At 40.6% G+C, this 24,414-nt stretch overlaps 2 protein-coding genes across 4 annotated transcripts; both read right to left on the bottom strand.

Annotated features, from left to right (window-relative positions):
• Positions 1-391: 391 nt before the first annotated feature.
• Positions 392-11,578, bottom strand: LOC118648655. 3 transcript variants are annotated; one of them, XM_036295004.1, is made up of 2 exons: positions 11,013-11,578; positions 392-889 (listed from the first exon to the last, which is right to left on the bottom strand). In XM_036295004.1, exons 1-2 carry the CDS (start codon positions 11,451-11,453, stop codon positions 743-745), a joined length of 588 nt encoding a protein of 195 aa, XP_036150897.1. In that variant the 5' UTR covers positions 11,454-11,578; the 3' UTR covers positions 392-742. The 3 variants fall into 3 exon arrangements, with proteins under 3 accessions (XP_036150897.1, XP_036150899.1, XP_036150898.1); XM_036295006.1 differs by having other exon boundaries at positions 392-811; XM_036295005.1 differs by having other exon boundaries at positions 392-756; positions 11,013-11,577.
• A 3,109-nt stretch (positions 11,579-14,687) lies between these two features.
• On the bottom strand, positions 14,688-21,635 carry LOC105831627 (general transcriptional corepressor trfA). Its single transcript, XM_028188951.2, is given in 8 exon segments — positions 14,688-16,470; positions 17,034-17,167; positions 17,241-17,456; positions 17,459-19,261; positions 19,264-19,347; positions 19,350-19,431; positions 19,433-19,701; positions 20,910-21,635. Coding segments are annotated over 7 exon segments (2,709 nt in total). The 5' UTR covers positions 19,562-19,701; positions 20,910-21,635; the 3' UTR covers positions 14,688-16,209.
• Between the last annotated feature and the right edge of the window lie 2,779 nt (positions 21,636-24,414).

Raw genomic sequence — 24,414 nt, 5'->3', positions numbered from 1 at the left:
AATTATTAGTTTCGTTTTTTTTTACTGTCGCACTTTTACGACAGACCATTATGCGATGATGGTGCTTGGATTCGTGTATATATAAAAAATGTAAATATATATATCTTCTCTACACTTAATTATGTTCATCATTCTTTTACATATATAGAATTATTGTGTATTAATAAAAGAATATTCAGAGTGATATCTCAGTGAAAGATATTATAAGCCAAGCTTATAATAGATATCTCACGATTTCAATAATAAGTTATCAGTAATAGATTTCAGAAATAACTACCTTTTTTAAACGTCGTTATATAAACTGCAGACATTGATAAAATGATATCTAATTAAAATATCTATAAATGATTCCTACTTTGAAATCGGCATTATCACGTTTACGATTAATTTATTTTGCTACTTGTAAATGTCACTTGATATTACTTCATATGCAATAATTTGAATATATAATATCAAAAAATTTATGCGAGAAGCCTCCCCATCGTAAAACTTTTTACATCATTTAATGCGTACTCACCCGCTAGGATCAGGTTGCGCTCTTGCTTCAACAGGCAATCCAAAAATATATGGAACATGTGTGTGTATGTATACATATATATCTATATAGATATCAACGATATATATATATATTCAACATGTATATATAGAAGCTCCTAATATCGGCATGAAACGTTAATCACAGCTGCCGCTCCTCTGGACTCCTCGAAGCGTTGGCGATACGGTGTCATCCAGTCGATGATCCTCAATCGAGTATCCCTGCCCAACATGTCGCGTGCGTTAATGTGCGCGATCCCGAGATCATCAGATCTTGCTGATGAAGAACGAACGAGAGTCGTACGAGAGAAGTAGGTGAGAGATTGCGCGCGGCGAGACGGAGGAACGAACGCCACTTAATTGCGCGCGATGGAGAAAAACAAATCAGCAGAAATGATGAGAGAGAGGGAGGGGGAATAAGAGAGAGAGAGGAGAGAGAGAGAGAGAGAGAGAGAAGAGAGAGAGAGAGAGAGAGAGAGGAGAGAGAGAGAGAGAGAAAGCGACGGGCTCAATCTCTCTCGCGAACGCGAGACAAATTTACCATAAATTACCGGGAATACGGAAAACCACCGGTGTCTCGACGAGATGTATTACGCCTATAAATTATGGTTATCACAGGACAGAATGGATTTTGACCCTCTTCCGCCCACGATCTACTAGGCATCGGACGTTAGAATTAACAATTTTTAATTATGCCCGTGATATATTATCTCGCGCAAGCATCGAGGCCTGCCGCGAGGAGTCTCGCCTTGTATCAGCGCAAACGATAAGCGCATGTGTTTTCCCTAATTCGCATTCACATTCAGATAAATCGCGCTCGTAATGGACACCCGGGATGCTCCATGTATCGTGTAATTATATATTCTTCTCGATCTCTCCTCGCGCGCGCGAGTTGCATGTATACGAAATGTATTCGTCGTATCGCCTACCTTTCCCTCGTCGGAAGAAAACAAAGCGCAAAATAAAAAAAAACAATCTCGACCGTGACAAATTCCCGTTCCCGATTACTCATGGATAATCAGCCTCGTCCATTCGTTTTGCAACGCATGTACGGTTTCTTAAACGTCCGTGAAATTTTATCACGCTTATCGCCACGTCAGATCGTCCGATTATTATATCGAAATTGGTTTAAAAAAAAAAAAAACCGAATAGATACAACGAAAAGTAAAGGACGCGAGAAGTGTCTGTGTTCGTACGGAATCCGAAACCGCGAACTCGATACTCTCGACTCGTTTATGGCAATTCTTCCGTGGGAACTCGCGTTACGAGCAATCGCGTGATTTCTCTCGCACGTGATGGTGGAGCAGCTGCGGAACTCGGATGTTTCAGTGTTTGAAACGGCGGGGCGGCGGCGCCGCCGCCAAAACATTGTTTCAGGTACGTCGTTTCCGCCGCGAGGGAAATTCCCCTCGTACTTAAATTCCCCGCGGTATAAATTAATTCCATGTGCGTAATACCCCGCTTGTGCGCGCTAAGCGCGAAGCGCGGGTATAACGAAGTTCGGATTACGTATCGGGTGCGCGCGCGCGGGGGTCACTTAAATATCAGTTACGATAATTTCCACTTGCACGCGGAACGTGTTCATGAGATTCAATTTTGAATGCCCCAGCCGGGAACTCCGGGTCCAGAAGATGAGGTACGGTACGATTGTGTTTTTTTTTAATTGGTAGGTACGTTGTGTGCGGTACGCTTTTTTTAATTAATACTCGGGGATACACGGGCAATCAAAACCGCGCGCCGATGTTGCAACGAAAAGCAATCATTTATTCATTCCGCCGAGACGTCGTAAATTTCATTATTAATTATCGATTCGTTTATGACACTAATGGATGCCACCAGTCAGATTGAATTTATCGACAGCCGCCCTTCTTCAATATTTAAGCGAAAACCCATCGAATATTTCAAGTTGTCCCTTGTTTATTGACTGCAGCATCTATTTTGAGATCGATAATAAAATAGCATAGAACGCGGCGCTTTGTCGCCACGGTAAAATTAAAACGGAATTACCGTCGATAAAAACTTACACTTTACTCTTTTGTTATTGATATTGTGTAAAATTAAAAAGTTCGAAATATATCTCGAGTATTTTGGTGGACAGTAATTTTAATCACGGCATTCACGTGTGGATGCAAAACGATTTATCCAGCTACTAATAATCGCCACTTCTTTTTTTAGTTCTCTTAATAAATTCCATTAATTCGCTTGTATTAAAAAGAGACGTAAAACGCTTATTTTTTACAAACACGATGATAAATACAACTTCAATTGGGAACGGTCAAGTATACACGATAATTTCTATCATACTTTATCCTCAATTTCCAGAGATATTCTCACCGAGCTCAATAATAACAGACCTCATGGATCTCGTATAATAAATTACGCAGAAATATCTCTCGTTCGATCAATAAACATTTAACCGTTCAATCTTTATTCCATTGAAAATGAACTCGATATGACGAATCAAGGTGCATTATCTTCAAACATTTTCACGTTCAATGTAAATTTTTTTCCTTGAATTATTTTACACTTCGCAGACTAAAGAGAGCGTAAAAACATTATTTCTCTGAAATGTTAAGTGTACATAATTGCAATTAATATACTTAACGTGCTCGTGACTTTATCTCATACGGCTTTTATTAATGTATAACACACGCTACAAATATTGGATTTCCCATTTTATAAAAGGGCGCATAAGCAAACAAAGACATTTATCTGAACTCTAATAAGAGAGTTGAATAAACAGATTTTGTGTCGCGAAAATTCGCTAGCACTTGAAAAAATAAATCTCTATATATATCCTATGCCTAACAAAAAGAAAATCAAATTAGTTCTTAACTATTCGCAATTTATGTATTTCAGGGTGTTTATCACATTGGTACACTCTCAATTAAAAAGAGAAAAACAAAATAGCGGTTAAAAATCATAACGAAAGATTTCTGCGTATTTCAATTCGATTCGATCTCCAGATTGTCGACGACGGCGAACGGATTTGGTTTTGCGGAACACGTAAGAGTATGAAGCCACGGCGTTCGGTTCGAACCGCGTAAATATTTATCCGAACCTTATTCGTCTCTCTTATTCGCGGCTCGCTAAAATATTTGCGATAAGGAAGTCACGAGTTTTCGTATGACGCCACGTGTCGCGCGCGGGACGTGCGAGATAAAAAAGAGACGACGAGGTCTCATCACCTTTCGCACTTATTTGCAACGTACTTTAAAGCGTCGCCAAATAATAAATTCAGCGACCAACATATTTCAAATAGAGAGATCCTAGATTATCAGAGAGGTCCTCGTTTCACAATCGATATGTCGACATTATGTTTCCAGTAAAGTACTATTATAAAGAGAAAATACATTTAAAAAATGGTTTTTCGGCAATATAAACGCTTTACACCACAGTGCTTTATTTTCCACAAAAAAAAAAAGAATCATACTCGTTGTAACTTCCAAAAACGTTAGACTAGATCACACATAATTTAAAACTGCACACTTAAATGTATCACATTTCTTATAATTATTAGTATAAGTAAAAAAAACGAACAACATAGCGCTGTGATTGATAGCCAATCAGAGCATGTCCAATAAATGGTCTCTCTGATTATCTAGAATTCTTAATCTCAATCAGTCGCATTTGAGTGCGCAAATAAAATTCGCGAGACAAAAATTTGGAGAACGCGATAACGATGCATGTAACAATACCGGCGCAAATATCTCTCGCGTGTGCCAAAACCGAGCGACAAAAAGCACTGTCTAACGTCATCCCCGCTCGTGTGCGATAGCCATAAATTATTCTTCAACTTCCGCCGTAACGGCGCTCCGGTATACATGCTCCGCGAGCCGCCATTATAATAAAAAATAGAGGCGTCACGTTAACGGAGTCGTTAGTGCGAAAGTATATTACTAATTGTAGCGATTACTTCGAAGTGACGACACCGCCGTTTTCGCGCTTCCCAGCGGTGACGACATTTAAGCCGTGTTCTGTTAACGCGCGCCTTTTAGAAATATAAAAACGAAATTTGCAAATCCATATTGTACCTCGCTACCTTATTTGCAGTGACGTCAGTATGAAAAATTTATTACACGCTTTCCGAATACGTTCCGCGATATTACGTGAGTAATCCGGCGAACAAGGTAAACACACGTCGCAGAGCGGACCGGTGGAGAGACACGCACATGGTAATAAAAGCCGAGCGATAAACCCGTTCACGTAAATAAAAGTTATGATTGAAAAACCTTTCGGAGGCGACGCGGCCGCTTCCAACCGGCGCGAGGAAACCGGAGCACACGATTCCGCGTCCTATTCGATCGTAAACGCGGCATTAAACGTGGCCGGCGTTCGACTTCCATCGACTTGAACGAATCGCTTCGAGCGGCGGCGAACGACGATCCGCGGCTCCATTACCCTTGATATCCCCGCGCGCGTATAACCGACGACGAGCGAGCCAGGCGGGTTCCTCAATCAGGGAACGTTTTATCACCGAATCCCCCCCCCCCCCGACGAGGCCAAACCGCCGTCAAACTCCCCGATTCATTTATCCCTTTGTTTATCCCTCATTGATTAACCTCCTCGCCCCGCGACCGCGCGCGAGTGACCTATTTTTCAAATGTAAATAAGGAGCTCACTCGCTAAACGTTAAGGCCGCTATCTTTCAATCCGTTCTTGGGAATGTCTCTGAACGGCACCCCGTAAGAATAACACGGCGCGAATAACCAGGTTCCTAAGAGATTAGATTCCATAAACGGGCACTTTCCTCGCGCGTTCATTAATATGCCCCATACGTCTTATTTTATCGCTTCGAAAATAGCAGGCACTATAAATACTGGAGCTTAGAGGAACGCGTGTTTCTCCGAAAGTCCTGAGAGAGAGAGAGAGAGAGAGAGAACTCCTCTCGGTTATTCGGCACCTCATTTCTGCTAACAGCAGACGGCCTGTGTGTTTTCGCTACACGATGTGATGTCATTACCGGGTTTTAAAGTGCTGACCCACAACCGATATCGCGAACTCCGGGGTGACCTAATCGATATTTCATACCGGTCGTTTTCCACGTTTCTCTACTCTCCCCCCCTTCCCCCTTCCTTCCCTCCTCACCATCGGGGAAGTTGTACGTTTAGTTTTATCTTAACCGGCAGGTCAAACGTAAAATTTCAAACTCCGCCGGGTTTACCTGAAGCGCACTTCAAGGCCGTTTCGCCGCGACAAAAGAGGATTCGTGTGATCTCGCGACCGATACACGAGCCGAAACTCACGCGCGGCTTCTATCGAGGGCTTAAAAGCACGGTGCCGGATTTGTAGTAACGGATGGAACCACGGTACTTACGTCACCGGAACGGAATCGTCACAATGGTATATCGGGATTAGCGCGAGTCGCACGCGTATTGGAGCATTGAACTCGGAACGTCGTACGAAACTGTGTCGATTAACGTTTATTCAAACTGATTGCACATCAGAGACAAAATACCGCACGATCTGACGATCCTACGTAGATATCGAGTTTTTTTCTTGTTTTACAGGATGGACACTCAAATTCTGTAAATGAATTTTCCATTGAAAATTCCAGGATTTTCCAGAAATTTTGATAAAAATTCTAGGTAAGATTAGAGAATTTTGTACAGTTAAAGAAAATTACTTTATTGCACATTTCAATATTCATTAATCATGTAAACACAGAAAAGCTACTTAAGATTTAAATATTAAATTGAAGAAAATACTAAAAGAATAGTATATAAACTAATGGTATATATAGCATATAACAACGTATCTATAATTTAGTTAATTAAAGTGCAGAATTCGAAGATGGTTAAACACACAACGCAACCAATGCAACGAGAATCCATGATTTTCAAGGGTAAAAATTAAATCTTTTGAAAATTCTCAAGTTGTCCCAGTTTTCTGATAGTATCCATACTGTTTTCAAACAATTCGATCAAACATATGCGAAATGCTAACAATGAGAATTTGTGTGACTACACTGTACACTGTAACTCGTCGATATATATTGGCACATCACTTTGTTTTTGGATATAGTATTTCTTAAACAAAATCTAAAAATAAAACTTTGAAAAGATAAATGTAAGCACACTAGAAAGTGCCTTCTAGCACATGGTATAGCAATTTTTTTATAATACTCTTCCATATTTTGTAATAATTGATGTGCACCGTAACCAAAGACAAAGATCCAAGAAATTGGGTCAAAACTGGCAGTATTATCATTTCTTTTCCTTTAGCATGAGTCATTGATAGAAAATATTTACAAGTTAATGTGCATGAGGATTCTTCTAGAAGCCTTTCACTTTAATGTAAAACATTTTTTATCAATTATACAAGTATCTGTAATTGTTTCGCAAGACGCAACATGTAGCGCGACTATATAAACGTTGAATTAGATTCGTTTTAGATTTTATAGAAAAAAGTCTTAAGTAAAAACTAGGTTTTTATTTCTTTAATCAGCAAATCCCATTTTTACTAACATACAGTGCAACGTTCTCAGTTTTCAAGAAATAAGAAGGTGATGCCAGTACTGATCTTTCTCTATTAATTTATTTTTTCAGTAAACCATACGGCAGTAACTTAACTATTAGGCAGATTAATTCTGTACTTAATAAGGAAACATCGTGAACCGAGGGATTTAATTAAAGCAAAGCATTTTTGAACGTAAATTCCCAGTTATTTCCTAGTAAATAAGCAAAAACGGTAATCCTGATGTAATATCGAATATCTGTGTAATATCTAGGATAATCGGGTATCCGAGCAATATCCATGAATTCGAATAACGATTGAACATGCGAGTATAAAGACTACAATCCAGTCTTCAGACAATCATAGGTAGTAGATGGACGATAACGATGATGACAGTGATAGCCCACATCAGCACACTAACTGTTTATAAGAAAAAAAATTACAATTTTCCTCTAGATTTTAGCCTTTATTCTCGATTGACTCGATTCAATAGCCATTCAATCGCAATCGCATTCGGAGTCTGACTGACATCTCTACAATTTCATGTTCTTGATATCGCAACTCTGCTGCCGCTCCGTTGAATTTTCATCGACGAGAGAAGAAGTAACGATGTATCGGGAGCAACTCACGCGAAATCGACGCGGGCGAGCGAGCGGATCTCTCTCGTGCTTCTCACGAGACACGTGATTCGCGGAAGATCCTGCGCGAACCTTATTATCTCTTCCGCGTATTCGGCGGTGCATCAGTCACGGCCGTGGAAATTGCCGGCTTCCGCTCGACTATAACGCCGTGTGGAAGCTGGCGAGAGGCCAGATCTCATTCGCGCGCGCGCGCGCGTTACGTGTATGTGTGTGTGGTGTGTCACGAGTCTATTTTCAAATTCGACTAAAAAACCAACTCGCGTGCTCATGTCCGTCCGTCCGTCCGTCCGCCTGATAACCGCACCTAAGCGTGTCTAGTGGCGCCGATGCGGCGTGCGTCGCGACGCCCCGCGTCGCACTCGATATTCCGGCGCGATAGCGGAGTTTAAGCCAGTCCCGAAACTCCGCGGTGTGTTGTCGCGATTCGCTCCCAATCTAATGCAACGTAATTACGACTACCTGTCGGCGATTACGGATAACGTGTTCGCGGCTGTGTCATCTCGTTCCCCTCATTTTCGGAGCGACGTAAGGATTTCGGATATGCGACGACCTATGTAAATAGATCGCGCATCTCGTGTCATTGATATGCACGTAACATAAGCGAAGCATAAGCGTAACCCGTGTAAGTGGTGGGAGCGAATACCTAATTCGATGAATCTCGAACACGCGATGGTTATCTCTCGTGGTATTAATGGTGTAGAACTAATACTTTCGTATCCGCAATTTTGCGCGCACATTGTTCGCGAGCACACACACACACACACACACACACACACCCACCCGCTCTCGTAATTGCAGCGAAAAGAGACGGTAATTTCATTATATTATGGAAATATTTTATTTAATAACGCGCAAACGATATATCGCGTCGCGGGTAATTCTCGAATAACGTGCGCTAAATTAACAAGCGGTATAAACACGAAGAAGAATCTCGCAAAATTTCATTCGCTCTTGCGCAATTTTAAAATTAAATTGCGTAAGCAGATTTATCGAAGAAGTTTTTCCATTTGGAAAAACGCGTTACAACCGCTTATCGCGTATATACGATTTTACGCATCGCCGGATATTAATGCGTTTCACAAAGTTAACGTTAAGATTCCTTTGTCTCCCCCCTCGCCGAGGCGTTTTATCCGAAAATACGGCGTCTCGTACGACGCTTTCGCACTTCCTACACTCTATAGGCGAGACACAGTTCCCGGCGTTTCATCATGTCGCGAAATATCTCTGATCCGCTCCGGGATAGTAAACGGAGTGTAAAGGGGATGATCCAAAATAATTCCGGAGGAAGAGAAGAAGGAAGAAGACGGATTATATGGACGGACGCCGGAGAAGGTTGCGACGTGCGCGCGTTGCGACCTTGTTTTATTGCTGTTCCTTCTTTTTTTCTTCTTCTTCTTCTTCTATCTAGCGTTACGCGAGTTTTCGCGGGCGAGAGGACGAATAACAATAAATAACGACGACGGAAACGCGCTCGGAAAGAGGATGTAGCAGCGAGTGTACCGTAATACGGCACAGTGTACGCGAGAATTGTAGAATGAATTTACGATCCGACGAACGTAATGGAAACAAAGTTGCGCGAGCGCGCGTTCGCGTGTCGTTCATACTGAAATCAATCCTCGAAAGAATCGCGATAAATCACATTCAATTACGCGTTTAAATAACGTAACGCGTCGCTGCTGTTCAATATCTCCTCTCTTTCTTGGTGCGCGGTCACTCGACGCTACGAACGCTTCGAAGTGCATTTTAATTCGACCAATCGGAACGAAGAATTTCACGAACTGAGCAATCAAAAAATGCCTCCCGAGTAAACCTTAGCCTAGATTCTATTTATGGGCAAGTTTGAATGTCTCTCGCGCGTATAAAAAAGATAAATGAAGGATAAATCGCAATGCGAAAATGCAAGAACAATATGTGAGAATCCTTTCGTTCTTTCTCTAAATTCTAAATCTCCACGGTGCGCATTTATGTGTTAAATCGTACATTGACTGTGTACGACCGATTATCGCCGATAATGTAACGAAATATGTTCAATCGCTATGTAAATGATCGAGGCTGTTGCAACATTTTAAATTAATCATCGGCTTTTGTGTATTACATAAAGACTGTTAAAACCGACGGACAGTAAACACGTAAATGTTATCGCTCCGGTGAAGTTTCGAATTGATTTTATTGGCGGAAAAACACGAGCGCGCAAATTGTACTCCTGAAATCGCGAGCCAATAAAAAAAAAACGGTATAAATAATGACGAAATGTACTGCCTTTGCTACTCGAGTCGAACTTTCAAACCGAATTTTACCAGAATGTTTAGCCTTAATTACAATTTTAAAAATATCTGGCTGTGAATTTATCGAGGAAAGGTGATTTTCGACGAAAAAAAAGAGACTCTAAAATTGACTAAAACTCAACAGCCACGTGTTTACCATCCGCTTGCGGCCGAACAATTAAACAGCTCCAGCCGTCACGCTTCGTTTGTGGAAATTACCCGCGAACCGTTGGAATCGTTCGTCGCACAGACGTGTCTCATAAGCGTTCGAATTTCCCCCCTCCCCCCCGTCTCGCACTCGCGAAATGCTCATTTCGGCAAGGGAAACCGTCCGCGTGTGGGGTGGGGAGGGTCATCCGCGGTTAATCTACATCAATCAAACGGACCGCGAGACGAAAACGGCCGTCAATGCCTGCTCGTTCGTCGCTTCGTCAACGAACCGCCAAATCGAAAGGTGACAACGACGCTACGCGACGCGACGCGGTCGTGTCGATCACGAAGGGGGATGATGGCATAAACGTCGAGCGCGCCGCACGTGTCACTTGTCGAATCTCGAAACCGCGGCTTGAAGCCAAATTGCACCGACAATCCGCGTCAACCGTTCGTCCCGGCTTCGACGAACACACACACACACACACTCTCTCTCTCTCACCTTCTCTCGGTTTGTCTCGTTCATTGCTCTGCCCCTCGTTCATGTAAAACACTCCTAATATCAATTCGTGGCGCGTGGCGTCGAATTTTCAGCGGCGCAGAATTCGCCTCGACGCCATGTTTTCCGCGCGACATCCGATACGTCTTTGTGCCTAACCTTCAAACCGTGAAAAAAATCACCGGGAGGGGAAGTGACGTCTCTCGTCGACTACGCGTTACCTCGCGTCTCCCGGCGGTACGGAGTCACTCGAGAAATCGACTGACAGTCCCGCGAGAGATTATCCGCGGGTCGAACGAAGGGGGGCATACTTCACGGCGTTATATTCCGTGAGCCGAGACGCGCGAGGAGAAAATTCAGCCGGGTGGATTCACTCTCCGGTGCGGCGCCGCGGCTTGCTCCGGACAATCCGGAGAAGAGCTCTCTCTCTTTCCTCCTCTCTCTCTCTTTCTCTCTCTCTATACCTACTTTTCGCGCCGTGGCTCCATTTCGTATTACGTTCGTATCCCCGGCGGCTACCACACGGTACGACACGCGCACGACACCACAAGTACGGGGACACTGTCGTCGAAGCCGACGAGCACTGTAGCACTCGCGCACTCCAACCCTGGCGACCAGTACTTCGCACCGCACACCGTGCGAGAGGGAGGCAGCGGCGACGGCGGCGGCGGCAACAGCGACGACTACGACGACGGTGACGACGTTTCGCCGGCGGCGCGGCGTGCGCGACCGAATAACGCGACGAGAGGCCGGGTCGAAAAGAACACGTTCTTCTCCCTCGACTACCACTCGAGTACTGGTCAGGTGTGCGCCGCGCGGAGCGTATATACGCGCCGCACCACTACCATCACCGCTCCCTTCCCCCACCACTGCCCACCACTGCCGCCCGCTCCCCTCCAATCCCACCATCGCCGTCACTGTAGCAGCCGCCGCCGCCGCCGTCGCTGCCGGCGCGCGGCGGCGGCGGCGGCGGCAACCGCTCTCACGCGCGCGATCTCCGACTCCGACATGGTATGTACGCTGGAGCACCGCGTAGTCGGAAAGCAACGACGGCGCACACGGTTTACATAAGAAGGGGAGTATTAAACTCTCGCGCTCTCCGCGAATTTCGGGCTCGATTGCGGGGCTGTCTACCGAGTCTTATCTACCGTTTCTTGCAACTCGGCAAATGGCATACCTTAAATTTTTACATGAAGAAGGTTTCTCCGAGTTCAAAAGGTTGAGAGAGTAGCCGCCACGTGTTGGCTTTTAACGTGCAAAATTTCAGCCATTGCCCATCCTCTAATAAATAATGAATGAATTTGAATTACGCGTCCTTTTACGATAGCACGGTTTCCGTTAGTGTGACGTTATGTTTAACCCTTTAAGCCACGAATTATTCTTACTTATTAATTTCGATAAAACTCTGTATTCAGGGGTCGTTGATTACGAATCTAATAACAGATTTTCAAAATTTAAAATATAGCGAACGTAAAACTAGAAATTAAACCAAATCCTGTAAAGTTTAGTATCTAGGGGTTTTCCTGAGTGCTGATTACGAATCCATTGTCAGATTTTCAAAATTTAAAATAGTGGATCCAATATGACGAAATTCCTAGATACTAAGTTTCACGGAAATTAGTTCAATTGTTAATTTTATGCTCGCCATATTAGATCCACCATTTAGAATTTTAAAACTTTTCGTAATCGGATGTAAACTCCCAGATGTAGAGTTTTGTAGAAATTGGCACTCTCCTCTGAGAGAAAATGAGTTTCTTTTAAAAAAGCAACAAATTTGGGATATTTGTTTATTGTAGCAAGTAAATGAATAGAAATTTGTGGTAATATATATTTTTTAAACATATCTTAAGGTATCATGAACTATCATAAAGCAAAAAACCGACTTTAAAAGGTTAAAAAATTGTTAAAATAATTACAAACTAGAGAGACCTACACCATCACGCAAAGGGTTAAAGATAATTGAGTAATATTTATAGACATTTCATATACCTACACGAAAATGATACTAAAACTTTATTTTCTTTTAATTTTAAAATGTTTTAAGAGTGTATCTACCATATTTCAAGTATTATTAAAAATTTTCAATTTTTACAGATTGTTCCATTATTACGTTTAAATATTTCCGTAAAATTTGAACACATTTTCTTATTGGTTTAAAAGTTATTTCATTTTGTGCTTACTCTTAATTCTTATGCAAAATTACGTTTTGTAGTACTTAGCTGCAAATTTGAGAAAGTAGCATTACAAATTAAATACAATTTTGTCCGTATACTAATAAAAGTCTAATAAATATTCAAGTAAAAGTTTATTTGTGTGGATCAACTTACTCGGTTAAAAGTTATTTATCGAAAATTGTAATAGTTATTTTCGCTACATAAGCAGTCATAAATTACAAGATTTTTCTTTACAGCTTCAGATTCAAAATTCAGATATTCACGATCAAAATTGTTTGTGTTGGTTAGAAAAAAAAAATAAATCTAAAACGTTTGCAGCTTTTAAAAAACTTTTAGCTGATATTGTAGAATTAAAACATCTTTAATTTCCCTTATATAATTTTTCAAAATTTATATATTTTGTTTGCAATTAAATTTTTCTTCCATACACACCACACACACACGCGCGCGCGCGCGCGGTTAAAAAATTTGGAAATATTCAGAAGAAAATGCCTCCATATTAATCATTAACTTATTCTCAAAATTTCAACTTCTTACATTATTATAAAAAGATTGAGAAGAACTCCGTAAAGTCTGGAACGCGTGCGTATTAAGACGGATTTGAAAACCTGTATTCATTGCGTGTTCTGTTTTTTCCCTTTTGAACTTTCCCCGTACTTACTTTCAATCGTTATTTCTCTTCTTCCTGGGTAATTCTTCAATCATATTCTTAGACATCGTTTGAGTTAAGTTTATCGAAATCATTCAAACTTTTGCAAACTTCTGCTAAAAAGTCACGTATCTCAAAGCAATTTTATATAGATGGTATACAACTATACAAAAAATTAATATGATAGTTCCAATTGGGGATTATTTAAGGTTAAAATAATTTTCATTAATTCGTGTAAATTTAACGAACAAACAGTTTAAAAGATTGTTAATGTCAATGTATAAATATTAATATAAATATTAACTTTAAAAAGAATTTACTGTATATTTAATAAAATAATTGTAAATTTTTAAAAATTATTAAAAAGTTTATGTATATAAATTCCAATTATAGAAGCGTAATTAAATTTTGACGCATGTTAATGTACGTTTTTAATGTATGTTATTATATAAATATAGTATATTAAATATAGTCTATTAAGAATATCGTAATTTCAAAAAAATATTAAAGAGGTATTTACAGAGCTTATTAAAGAGGTTATTAATGATTACTTTCCGCTTTTTTCAGCAACAATTAAAAGAAATTTTACATTACAATAATTACCAAAAAAAAACTAAAGAATTTTTTAAAATTATGCAATTTTATCAATACATGTATACCTGTAAAATACTTAATTTTGCAAATTTAACCGGTGACTTGGTCCATAATTAGGACTGTCTTCTTAAGACTCGTGCATTAATCAGCATGTATAGAAACCCTCCGATTCAAAATTGCCAATTAGAAAAAAATATACATGTGTGAAAAAACGGCGCTACGAAGCACCATACATTTTTCGTTTACGTCGTAATTTCGTACGATTTATAAAAGGTACTTCGGAATTGGCACACGACGTTACGCCAGTAAGATTCTAGCACGCACTGACCTTGCTCTCGGAAACCAGCGCGGGATAATTGTGCAGGCGGATGTGCAACATCGTTCGCGTTGGCGCGTGTTTGTGGAGACGCGCGTGTAATTTGTTCTTGTACCGAACGAAACCTTAAGAGAATCACGTGCCGATTTGAGAGAAACAAACGACGAAGCTCGTTTCCACTCCGTTTCGGGAGTCCGTAACGTCCGTAATGTTTGTGCAAATTAACACGGGGTGGTTGATTTAATTCTTATCCAAGTAGTCTATTTTCGTCATCGGACAAACAAGAGCGCAACGCGTTCCACAGCTATTTGAACATCTTTCCGCGTAACATTCATGCAAATGCTGGATGGAACAAGTCAATTTTATTACTCTGTACTTTTAACTTTAAAACACACACATGCACGCATATATTTCTTCTTCTTTTATTGTTAGATATTATTCAATATTACTTTAAGAATAAGAAGTAAATATCTCGGGATTCTGGAGTAAGCTTCTCGCTCGATTAAGGATTAAACTTGTTGCAGTCTTAAACTGCACCATGACTAAAGATGCTTTTCTCTCCATTAAATGTTTAAAAAGGTTTTTCTTAATATCGCGTGAAAACCTCTTATAACGTGAGACTGTTGGCTCTAACGCATTGAGTTTACACGTAAATCCAAGCCCCTCTTGAATTAATCTTTAGACTGTCAGAGAAAGTGCATTTTCTTAAATCTTGACAGTCTTATTTTAGGAAGAAGTTTTCTAATTTTGGTATGTCCCTTGTCTCAGAAAGTAAGACACAATTTTTGGAGAATGTTATACTATCCTCCAATAAAATCAATGCTTCTGCTCGAAGCAAGCTTAACGATTCTTAACATTATCTAAAAGTTCTACAACACTAAATAGAACTTTACGTTGTTTGTGCGATAATTAGATAAGTACAGAAAAAGACAATATGGCTTTTGAAAAAAGAATTATGTAAAATATATATGAATTTCGCTCCCGAAATTTTTCATACAACGAAAAATTCGCACAATTAAAAAATTTATCAATTTAATGATTGATTCAATCTAAAACAGAATATATCTAATTAAATAGAATAAGCGAAATATATTACATTCGTTTTGCAATTATTCTATCCCTGTATTTCAATAACAGTACAATTTACTTCAGCCAAGCAAATTAATTTTCTTTATATCATGGCTGTCGAGTCAAGACCTTAATGTGATAAATACTTAGCATAAAAAAATACTAAATACTTAGCATAATAAAATACTAAATAAAAAAAAAGAATGATTATGTATCTTTCGTTCATCTGCAAATAATTGGTGAATAAAATTAAGAAGAGAGTTATTACGCAAGTTGTTAGGATAAATAGAACAATACGCGTAATAAACACATAGCCGAGCGACGTCTTTTCGATTCTGAATCGCGCAGTAAATGGCGCAAACTGTACGCGTAGCTTTCCATACGCATAATACAACACGTGTATTCGCACGCTGTCATCGGGGGCTATGCGGCATCTCGGCTTGCGTGCAATGTGTATGTCTCGCGATGAATCGCAAGCGGGATAAAGGGTGAGAGGACGGTGAGAAAGCGTCAATAGAACAAAGACAAAAGCCAACCGCTCGCCACGGGTTGAAAGAGGAAATCGCCGAGCTGTGTAATAACACGCGCACGCATAAACGATGCAGTGGCGTACGTGGCTTTGGAAAAAAAAGATGAGGGCAATTTTTGCAGCGTTTCGGTCGATTAAAAAAAATCCCGCGCGAGCATAGTTTATAATAATTTACGGGAGATTTCAATTTACGCTGTACGGCGTCCCGGCTGCGTTTATCCAATGTACACGTAATTCTTCGTTTAGTTTGCATCATGAATATCATGAGAGAGGTGAGTAAATTAATATAACGAGCGGTGTAAATTCACATGAAATGCGGCCCGTGGAAACTTAATTTAAATCACGTCGAATAATAAACAGAGAGAGGAATGTAAAGTTCGATGTAGCTTTCGATAATTACGGCTGTGTTTGATGAAGCTAGTAAATAAAGCGTAGAGACATGCAGTTGCATTTGACTCACCGTGTTGATGAGGGGCTGAGAATGCTGAATGCCTGCGTGGTGACATGTTAGGATGATTACCCTGGCTACCTGGTGGCTGCATAGAAGACAATGCACCGAGTGGTGTGTAAGACTTGCAAGGCTGTTCGGGTTTTTGCTGATAAAAAGGAATGTATAATCGAAAATATATATTTGCATTCGATTAAATAATTAGAGGAAAAATAATGATATTTAAAAAACTGAATTTGTATCTTGATAAGAACGGGAGTAGAGATTAATAAATAAAAAATAAAAAATTTTATATAAACCAAATACACAAATTGTAATGACAATTTTATAATGATTCAGATTTATAGGAATTACGTTATGACGAACAAACAAACAAACAACAAAAATACAATTAATTGTTACTGAGTTAGAAATGTTTAATTTGAAAATATCTTCAAGTTTTTTAAATATCATGATATGTTACAAAGATTCATTAAAGGTGTTTTTCAATATATTTTTCCGTTACTAATATAATAATTTTTATATATAAAAATTTCCTTTTAGCATATTATTCACTTATTATCCATTATCAATATTTAATTAATTTAATTTAATTAAATTTTTATTATAAAATACTCAATAAGTTATAACTACTATTTTGGATGCGTCGCTCATATAAAATGAATGTTTGTATGACATGCGAAAAGTAAAAGGTTGGAATTAAACACAAACCTGATCGTGAAGTTCAGTAGCTACCGCGGTAGCTGCAGTTTGAGTGTGACTGGTAGAACTGATTCTGTACTGCATACCGGCAATACTGCAAAAACCTTCGTGATGGGTAGACCGGGTTTGATTGACGTATACACCTTAAAAAGAATTTGTTATCGTAGTAAGAAGATCGTTAAAGTTTTCACGCTTAATCCACATGTGATTAATTACCAGTAATAGTGACGTCGGTGTCCTGGTTAACGATGACAACTTTCTTGGATGGCTTAATAACCTCCTCTGGATCGGAGCTCTGTCTTAACTTCTTCTTATCTACGTCTGAATCATTTTGTCTACGTCTTTTAATTATCTCTACTTCCGATTCACTGGAGGAGGATTCGCTGCTGCTACCGCAACGATTTTTCTCGTCGGAGTAGGAAGCAGCCAAATGGCAGTGGCATTAAGACTGGCCATCCTCTTGCAAACAACCATGTCCTTCAAGTCCATTACTTCCTCGTTTCTCTTTCTCCTCTTGATCATTTTCTTCTTGTTTGGTTCAGCGTTCTTTTCCTTCTCACAGTCCTCGTCGGAGGAGGACGAAGACGACGAACTCTCCAGCATATCCCAATGCTTGCCACGTAGTCCCGGCACATTTCTCAGCTTTCTTTTCAAAACGTTCTCCTCCGTTTTGCAGTCAACTCTCTTCTCCTTCTCCTTACGTGGCTGGTCCTCCTTTTCCTCCTTCATTTTCTTCGGCTTCTCCTTTTCTTTCTCCTTCTCGGGTTTCGGTTTGCAAAAACCACCAAGGTAGACTCCGCCGGTCTCATTTTCGTAGAGGCAGTGAACTTTAGCCAAGGCATTCAATGATGCGACCCTGTGTCGTTTTGGTCCACTCCAAAAGCCAAAAAGTCGCATTCGTCGCGCACGTTCGTCCGATGGTGAGTTAGCCCTCTCTTTGTTCCTCGTATCCTTTTGCTTACCCTTCCTACACTCGTCGTCGGAATCGCCCTCAGAGTCAGATTGAGATGTAACGCCACTGGCACTCTCACCATTCATTGCCTCAACCTTCAGATTCAATTCAATCGTATTCTCAGCGCCGATTTGTTCCTGCTTGGAATTTGCGGTAGACTTTAAGCAATCTTCGAAAATTTTGGACTGTCTGTTCGATTCTTCGGTCGACGCATCCTCAGATAAAACTGACGTTTGATTATTGCTCTCCGTTTGTACCCTTATTGTTTTCCCGGCCTTCTTCGGGGCTGCTTTGCCGCTAATTTTGTTACCACTTTTGATAGCTTTCTTATTATCCTGCAATTTCGGTTGAAAACTCTCCTCTTTGCACTTGTCGTAATCCCTGTCTTCTTCAATCTCGCTCTTAATGTTACTTACTTCTGGCCCCAGACAGGCCTCGTCTTTGTTCGCGATCTTTTTATGTTCGGTCGAAACTTGGTCAAACTCCTTCAATTCAATTTTCTTCTTGGCCATAATCTTTTCCGTTATAGTTTTCAACTTATCTTCCCTTTTCAGAACAGCACCGATCTTCGAATGTTTCTGAGGCAATTTGGCTTTCATGTGTTTAGCCAGCTTTGGTTTCTTCTCCTGCAAAGTCTTATTCTTAGCGAAGTTACTGCTCTTCTTCTTCGTCGCTTTCTTAACCGCGTCCTCGTCTTCGCTCATTTCTTCATCTTTCACCGGATTAACTAACTTGATCTTCTTGTCCACCAGCCTTTTAACTACCGATAAATGAGGCTTTTTTGTTAGAACTGTTTTTCTCGTAATGCCCTTCTTCTGATTTTGTTTTGCTTTAGACTCCTTCTTCGTTCTAGGAGAAGAAATCTTGTTACTCGCCACATCCTTCTCAGGAATTTTCTTCCGTTCAGATTTTTTATCCTTCACGACAGAGTTCTTCGATATTGATTTCATATCAGATTTAATTACCTTGACATCTTTCTTCTTCTCATCCTTACATCTTTTCTTAGGAGGAATGGTATCAATCTTATTTTCAGGCGCGTCCTTATCCTCCGATGTATTTAAAGATTTCGCATTGTCCTCCGTACTTATATTATCGTCCAATTTCACATTCTTCTTCTTTTCCTCAGATTTCTCAATTTTCTTTTTGTTATCCGCCGATAGTTTCTCCAATTTCGTCTTCTCCTCGCATTTCTGCAATTTCTTCTTATCCGTATTCTCTTGGCTCATTTCCTCATTATTTGCCTTGTCGTCTCTTTTCTCCGTCTTCCTCTCGTCAATTTTGTCAGATTCTTTTCATTATCCTTGTTCAATTGTTTCTTCTTTTCGTCCAATTTATCAAATCGTTCCTTTTTCTTCTCCTCCAGCTTCTTTTGTCATCCAATTTTTTCCTCTCCTCTACCTTCTCTAATTTCTTCTTGTCATTATCTATCTTTCGCTTTAAATCTTCCGGCTTATCGTTTTTTCTTTGATTTCTTCTCCTTCTTTACTTCCGGCATGATCTTCTCTGTAAATGTGCGACGTTTCTTGGCGACTGTTGGCATTTTAGTTGCCTTTTTGGCAACAACAGCCTTCTTCTGTGGCTTCATTATGATTGTATCTTTACATCTTCAAAATAAATGTAAATGCGCTTCGAAGTTCGCTAATGTCCAAACGTCAGTTTTCACGACTACCTAACTGCCATCGTAGATTTTTAATAATCGCGATACAACTCGCAATCTGGATTTATCTGTAAGCAATTCCAAACAGCACATAAAACGGCATCAAAAAGTAAGCGCGCGACTCTCAATCCCGATCTACAATTATTCAGATTTAAGCCTTAAACCGTAAGAAATTGATTCATCACAATCACAATTGAGTATCCCTATAAAAAAATCAACTGTGATTGGTCAATTCCTCGCGGCTTAAAGCTTAAACCTTCGCCTGTCGCCCGGAACTAATTTACACTACACACATCTAACGATATAAGAATATCGACGTTCGCGATCGTCGCTACGCACAATTTATCGCACCTTGCTTTTTTTTTAAGCACGGGACTTTAAATCGCGATAGAAAATGTTTTTCTCGCGGAAAAACGAACGTGCGAGCGAGAGGGTGAGGGGAGACAGATAAGAGGCGGGGGGGGGGGGGGTGCGATCCGCGGCGAGCGCGCGCGCGCCACTTTTATCAACGTGTAATGAAACAATGAATTTATACAACGTTACACAATAAAACGACGAGCGCACGCGAATCAGAGCGTACGTACCGAGCGCGCATCGGAAATCGCGTGTAATGATACTTCACAAGCGGAGCGAGAATCCGCCGCGCGCATCGGAGGCGCGCGCGCGCGCGCCCGCTCTCCTCCCTCATCGACTTGTTGACAAATCGATCCCTTTAAATCACACGCACGCACACACGGGCACACGGACACCGCGCGGCCCGTCCCGCGATTCGGCGGCGGCGGCCGTCCCGCGACAGGCAGAGAAAGAGAGCGAGAGAGAGCGAGAGAGAGAGAGAGAAAGAGAAAGAGAGAGAGAGAGAGAAAGAGAGAGAGAGCGGCCTCCTGATAAATAATCAACCCGCGGCGATCGCACGGGGCGGCGCGTCCTGCTCTACTCCGGGGCAGCTTTTCTGGGAGCGTGCGCTCCGTGGCCCGTGTATACACACTAGGTGCGAACGTGTATACGCGACACGGCACGGCGGACAAAGCGAGCGCTTGCTCGAGGAGGTGCACGAGAGAAGCGAGGTCGAGGAGGAGAAAACGCGAAACGCGAAGCGGCGCGGCGGCTGCGGCTGCGGCGGTGACGGCAGCACGCCCTTTAAAAAGCGGACGGCCACAAGTGGCCCTGACAAATGTGCGAGACAGAGAGAGAAAGAGAATGAGAGAGAGAGCGCGCGCGCGCGAGAGAGAGAGGGAGAGAGAGAGAAAGAGAGAGACAAGGAGAGAGAAGTACTCACCAACCTGCTGATCGATCTCAATCGTCGCACGCGGAGGGAATCTTGACGGTGACGGCGGCGATCGCGCGGCGCGGCGCGGCGCGGCACGGCGACGCGGCCGACAACACACACGCACGTACGCACGCACGCACGCACGCACGCACGCTTCACACGCGGGAGAAACTGAAAACGGAACGGGAAAGAACGGGAAGAACGACGGGCGGCGAAGAGAGGCGCGCCAGTGAACGCGGGGTGCCGTGTTTACCTCTCTCTCTGGTGGCGAGCCCTTCCGTCGGCTAAACTCGGCCCGCGAACGCGTTATTTTTTTTTTCCCCAACGGCGAATCGGAGCGCCCGAACGATTGGTGGGCCGCCGCGCGGCAGGCGACGACTGCACCAGCGCGGCGACGGCGACAGCGGCGGCGGCGCCGACGATGACGGCGACGACGGCGACGACGGCGACGGGGGACCGAGTCCTGGTTACGGTCGCGGTCGGCCGGGAGACTCCACGACAGGACGCGCGCGACGACCGCGAGCTACGGCGGCGGCAGGCCTTCCCCCGACGGAGGCTCGACGGCCCTTTTTCGTGCGGTCTATCGCGAAACTGACGATCTCGCGTCGCGCAACGCGCACCTCGCACGACGTCCCTGCCCTTTTACCGTAGCCTCGTCGGCCATTTTCTTCCTCGCGCCGCTCCCCCACTCCTCCCGCATCGGAGCCCGCTGTCACGTAGTGACGGAGGCGCGCGCGACTCGCCGACCGTCCGTCAGGCGGCAGCACCTCGCAGCCCCGCGCGCGAACATTCCGATTCCACCGCGCGATCGAATCACTGTTTAATTTATTTCCTAGATTTTTTTTTTTTTTTTTAAGATCGAATTAGAAAAAGATTTAAAGATTGAGTTAAACTAAGGTTGAAGTTGTCTACAACTTGGTGCAAGCAAGTCTGAGTCGTGTTAATCCTTGATTTCCATGCGTTTCTCACACCGCGTGTCACATAGCAGGCTCGTCGAACACGCTGCTCTGCTCTCTCTCTCTCTGCTCCAATGAATACTTTTTTTCAAATACGCCTGCTGACGCGCGTTACACGCACACGTAAAATGAGGAAACCAGGGGATAAATCGCGATGCGGCGCGATGCCATAAACCGTGCGAATGCGCAATCGATATTTCTTACATCGTGACGTTATCAAAAATTGTGAATTTGAAAAGATATGCATGAATCTAACATTTTTCTTGTTTCTCATGCTTTTGTTAGAAAACAATTTTGTATTTCTCTCTCTCTCTCTTTCTCTCTCTCTCTCTCTCTCTCTCTCTCTCTCTCTCTCTCTCTCTCTCGTTACAATTATATCAATATAATATTGGGTCAATATTGGCTAACTGTTAGCCAAACAATATGTGCTGCTCGGGTTGTTCAGCGCGTATGTGTATAAATATAAATCATATCACATAAATGTTTTCGTAATATTTAATAAATTAGTAATTATTTGGTCTTTAATGTATTCTAACTTATAATGCTGATATTTGTGTCAAATTTATCATGAATTAAAACATGATAATATTCACAGTATTTATCATTCTAATTTTTTGCTATTTTTACCATCTCTCTTAATATTAAATTTTAATTAGGACGATTAAGTCTAACATGTCTATTTATGTGTATAATTGATCTAGTTTTTTAAATAAGTAAATGATATACTACAATAAATGCATTTTGAAGCATGTGGGTGTTGAATTCAAAATATTCCTCTGAACAAATACTGTTAATTGCTTGTTTCATACGCTCCATTCCGTCTTTTATTTTATCTTTATGGCAACGTTTCAGGTGCATCTCAAAACTGCCAAATGACTGTAATATTCCTTGTTATGATGTACTATAGTAACTATAATATTCCATTGTAACAATTGTGGCGCAGTGAGTTGTGCGTCTGAAATTGTTCATAAAATTATAATAGACATTTATAACGCGCAATATTTTATAAAGATAAAAAATGTTTTGAATTTAATAAAGTAAATCTAAAAATAATCTTCAAGATGCTATCTGATGTATGTACATATTTTCAGATTCGTAAAACATATGTGATTAGAAAAATATAAAGATTTTTGGACTCAAATAAATTAAAAAATCGGAAGTATACATAAAATAATGTCAATATGAATAATAATGAATATTTGGGTTTTTACAATAATTTCTTATTGAAAATTACATTCTTCAGCCCACGCAAATTATGTATCGACAAATTCATCAGTCTTGAATCAATTTTTACAAATTAACTTGACGAGCAATATAATTGATGTTGACATGCATTTATAAGATCTTTTTCTCTTTTAAAACTCAGAAAAAATCATAAAGAAATTATTGCAAAAAACCATATTTTAGCGAGGATTCCTTCCACATTCCATGTGAATAGATTAAAAATCTATACATAAATATTATAAATACAAAACAATAAATATACGTATAAATTTTAAACATTGGAAAATATTTAATTATGAAATATATATACCTGATTGCGTTATACTAGAGACCATCGCGTCGTCACGGAGTTATTATACGTACCGTTAAATGTTTTGTTTTTATTTCACTCATCTCTCTTCGACCTTCGTTGAATTTCTCTACAGCATAGCTGATACATGACACGTTTAGTAAGACACTTGCTGCGATACTGTGCGAATGTAATAATATTGCTGATATTGATATAATAATTAATAAATAAAGATTTTGTGTTAAATTAACTAATACTAAAAAGTACAATTGTAATAAACTTTAACAACGTCAGCAAGAATAAAAACACACTTACTCAATCTTTATAAAATAAGTAATAAGATGAAAAAATAGAAAATAACGTAAAATGGAATGTCGAACGTAAGTGCTTTGTACAGTAATATTTCTTTCCAAGGGAATGGCTCTTTATTTTTAAATCCAATAATAATCATTATTTATGTTGTGAACAAACGGATTATTTCGAGATGGATCTATCGTACAAAAATTTAGAAATAATAGCAGAAACAATACAAAAAGAAATTAAATGTAGCTGGTTGTCACATTATTTCAAATTTGGCGTAGAAGATGGAAAGACAATATGCATTATTAGCAATTGCTACATCGATATATTTCAGGGAATAAATTACCTAAAAGATCATTTGGCCCAAAAACATAATATATGTAAGTAAATTCAAAGATTTTCATTTTAAAGATTTATACATTTAAACAAAGAAAAAACATAGACGTAATGTTTTCACAATTAATAGTTGGACCCACTGACACACAAATATAAACGCCGATGGTCAATGTACTGATGCACATTCACAAGTTGCAAATATACACAAAAATCATGGAGTTTTCGTAACAAGATAGTATGGCAATACTTTACCGCAGAAGAATGGCCCTTTGCAAAATGCAACATTTGCAATAACAATATTAATACTGGATCAATCAAACATTTAGAGACTCATTTATTGTTGAACATCTAGATGCGGTAGAAAAAATCCAAGATGAAATTAAATCTACCTGGTTGTCACAATATTTCA

This window comes from Monomorium pharaonis, unplaced genomic scaffold (genome assembly GCF_013373865.1).
Source record: "Monomorium pharaonis isolate MP-MQ-018 unplaced genomic scaffold, ASM1337386v2 scaffold_569, whole genome shotgun sequence".
NCBI classification, from domain to species: Eukaryota; Metazoa; Arthropoda; class Insecta; order Hymenoptera; family Formicidae; genus Monomorium; species Monomorium pharaonis.
This window is presented reverse-complemented; position numbering and strand designations above follow the sequence as displayed.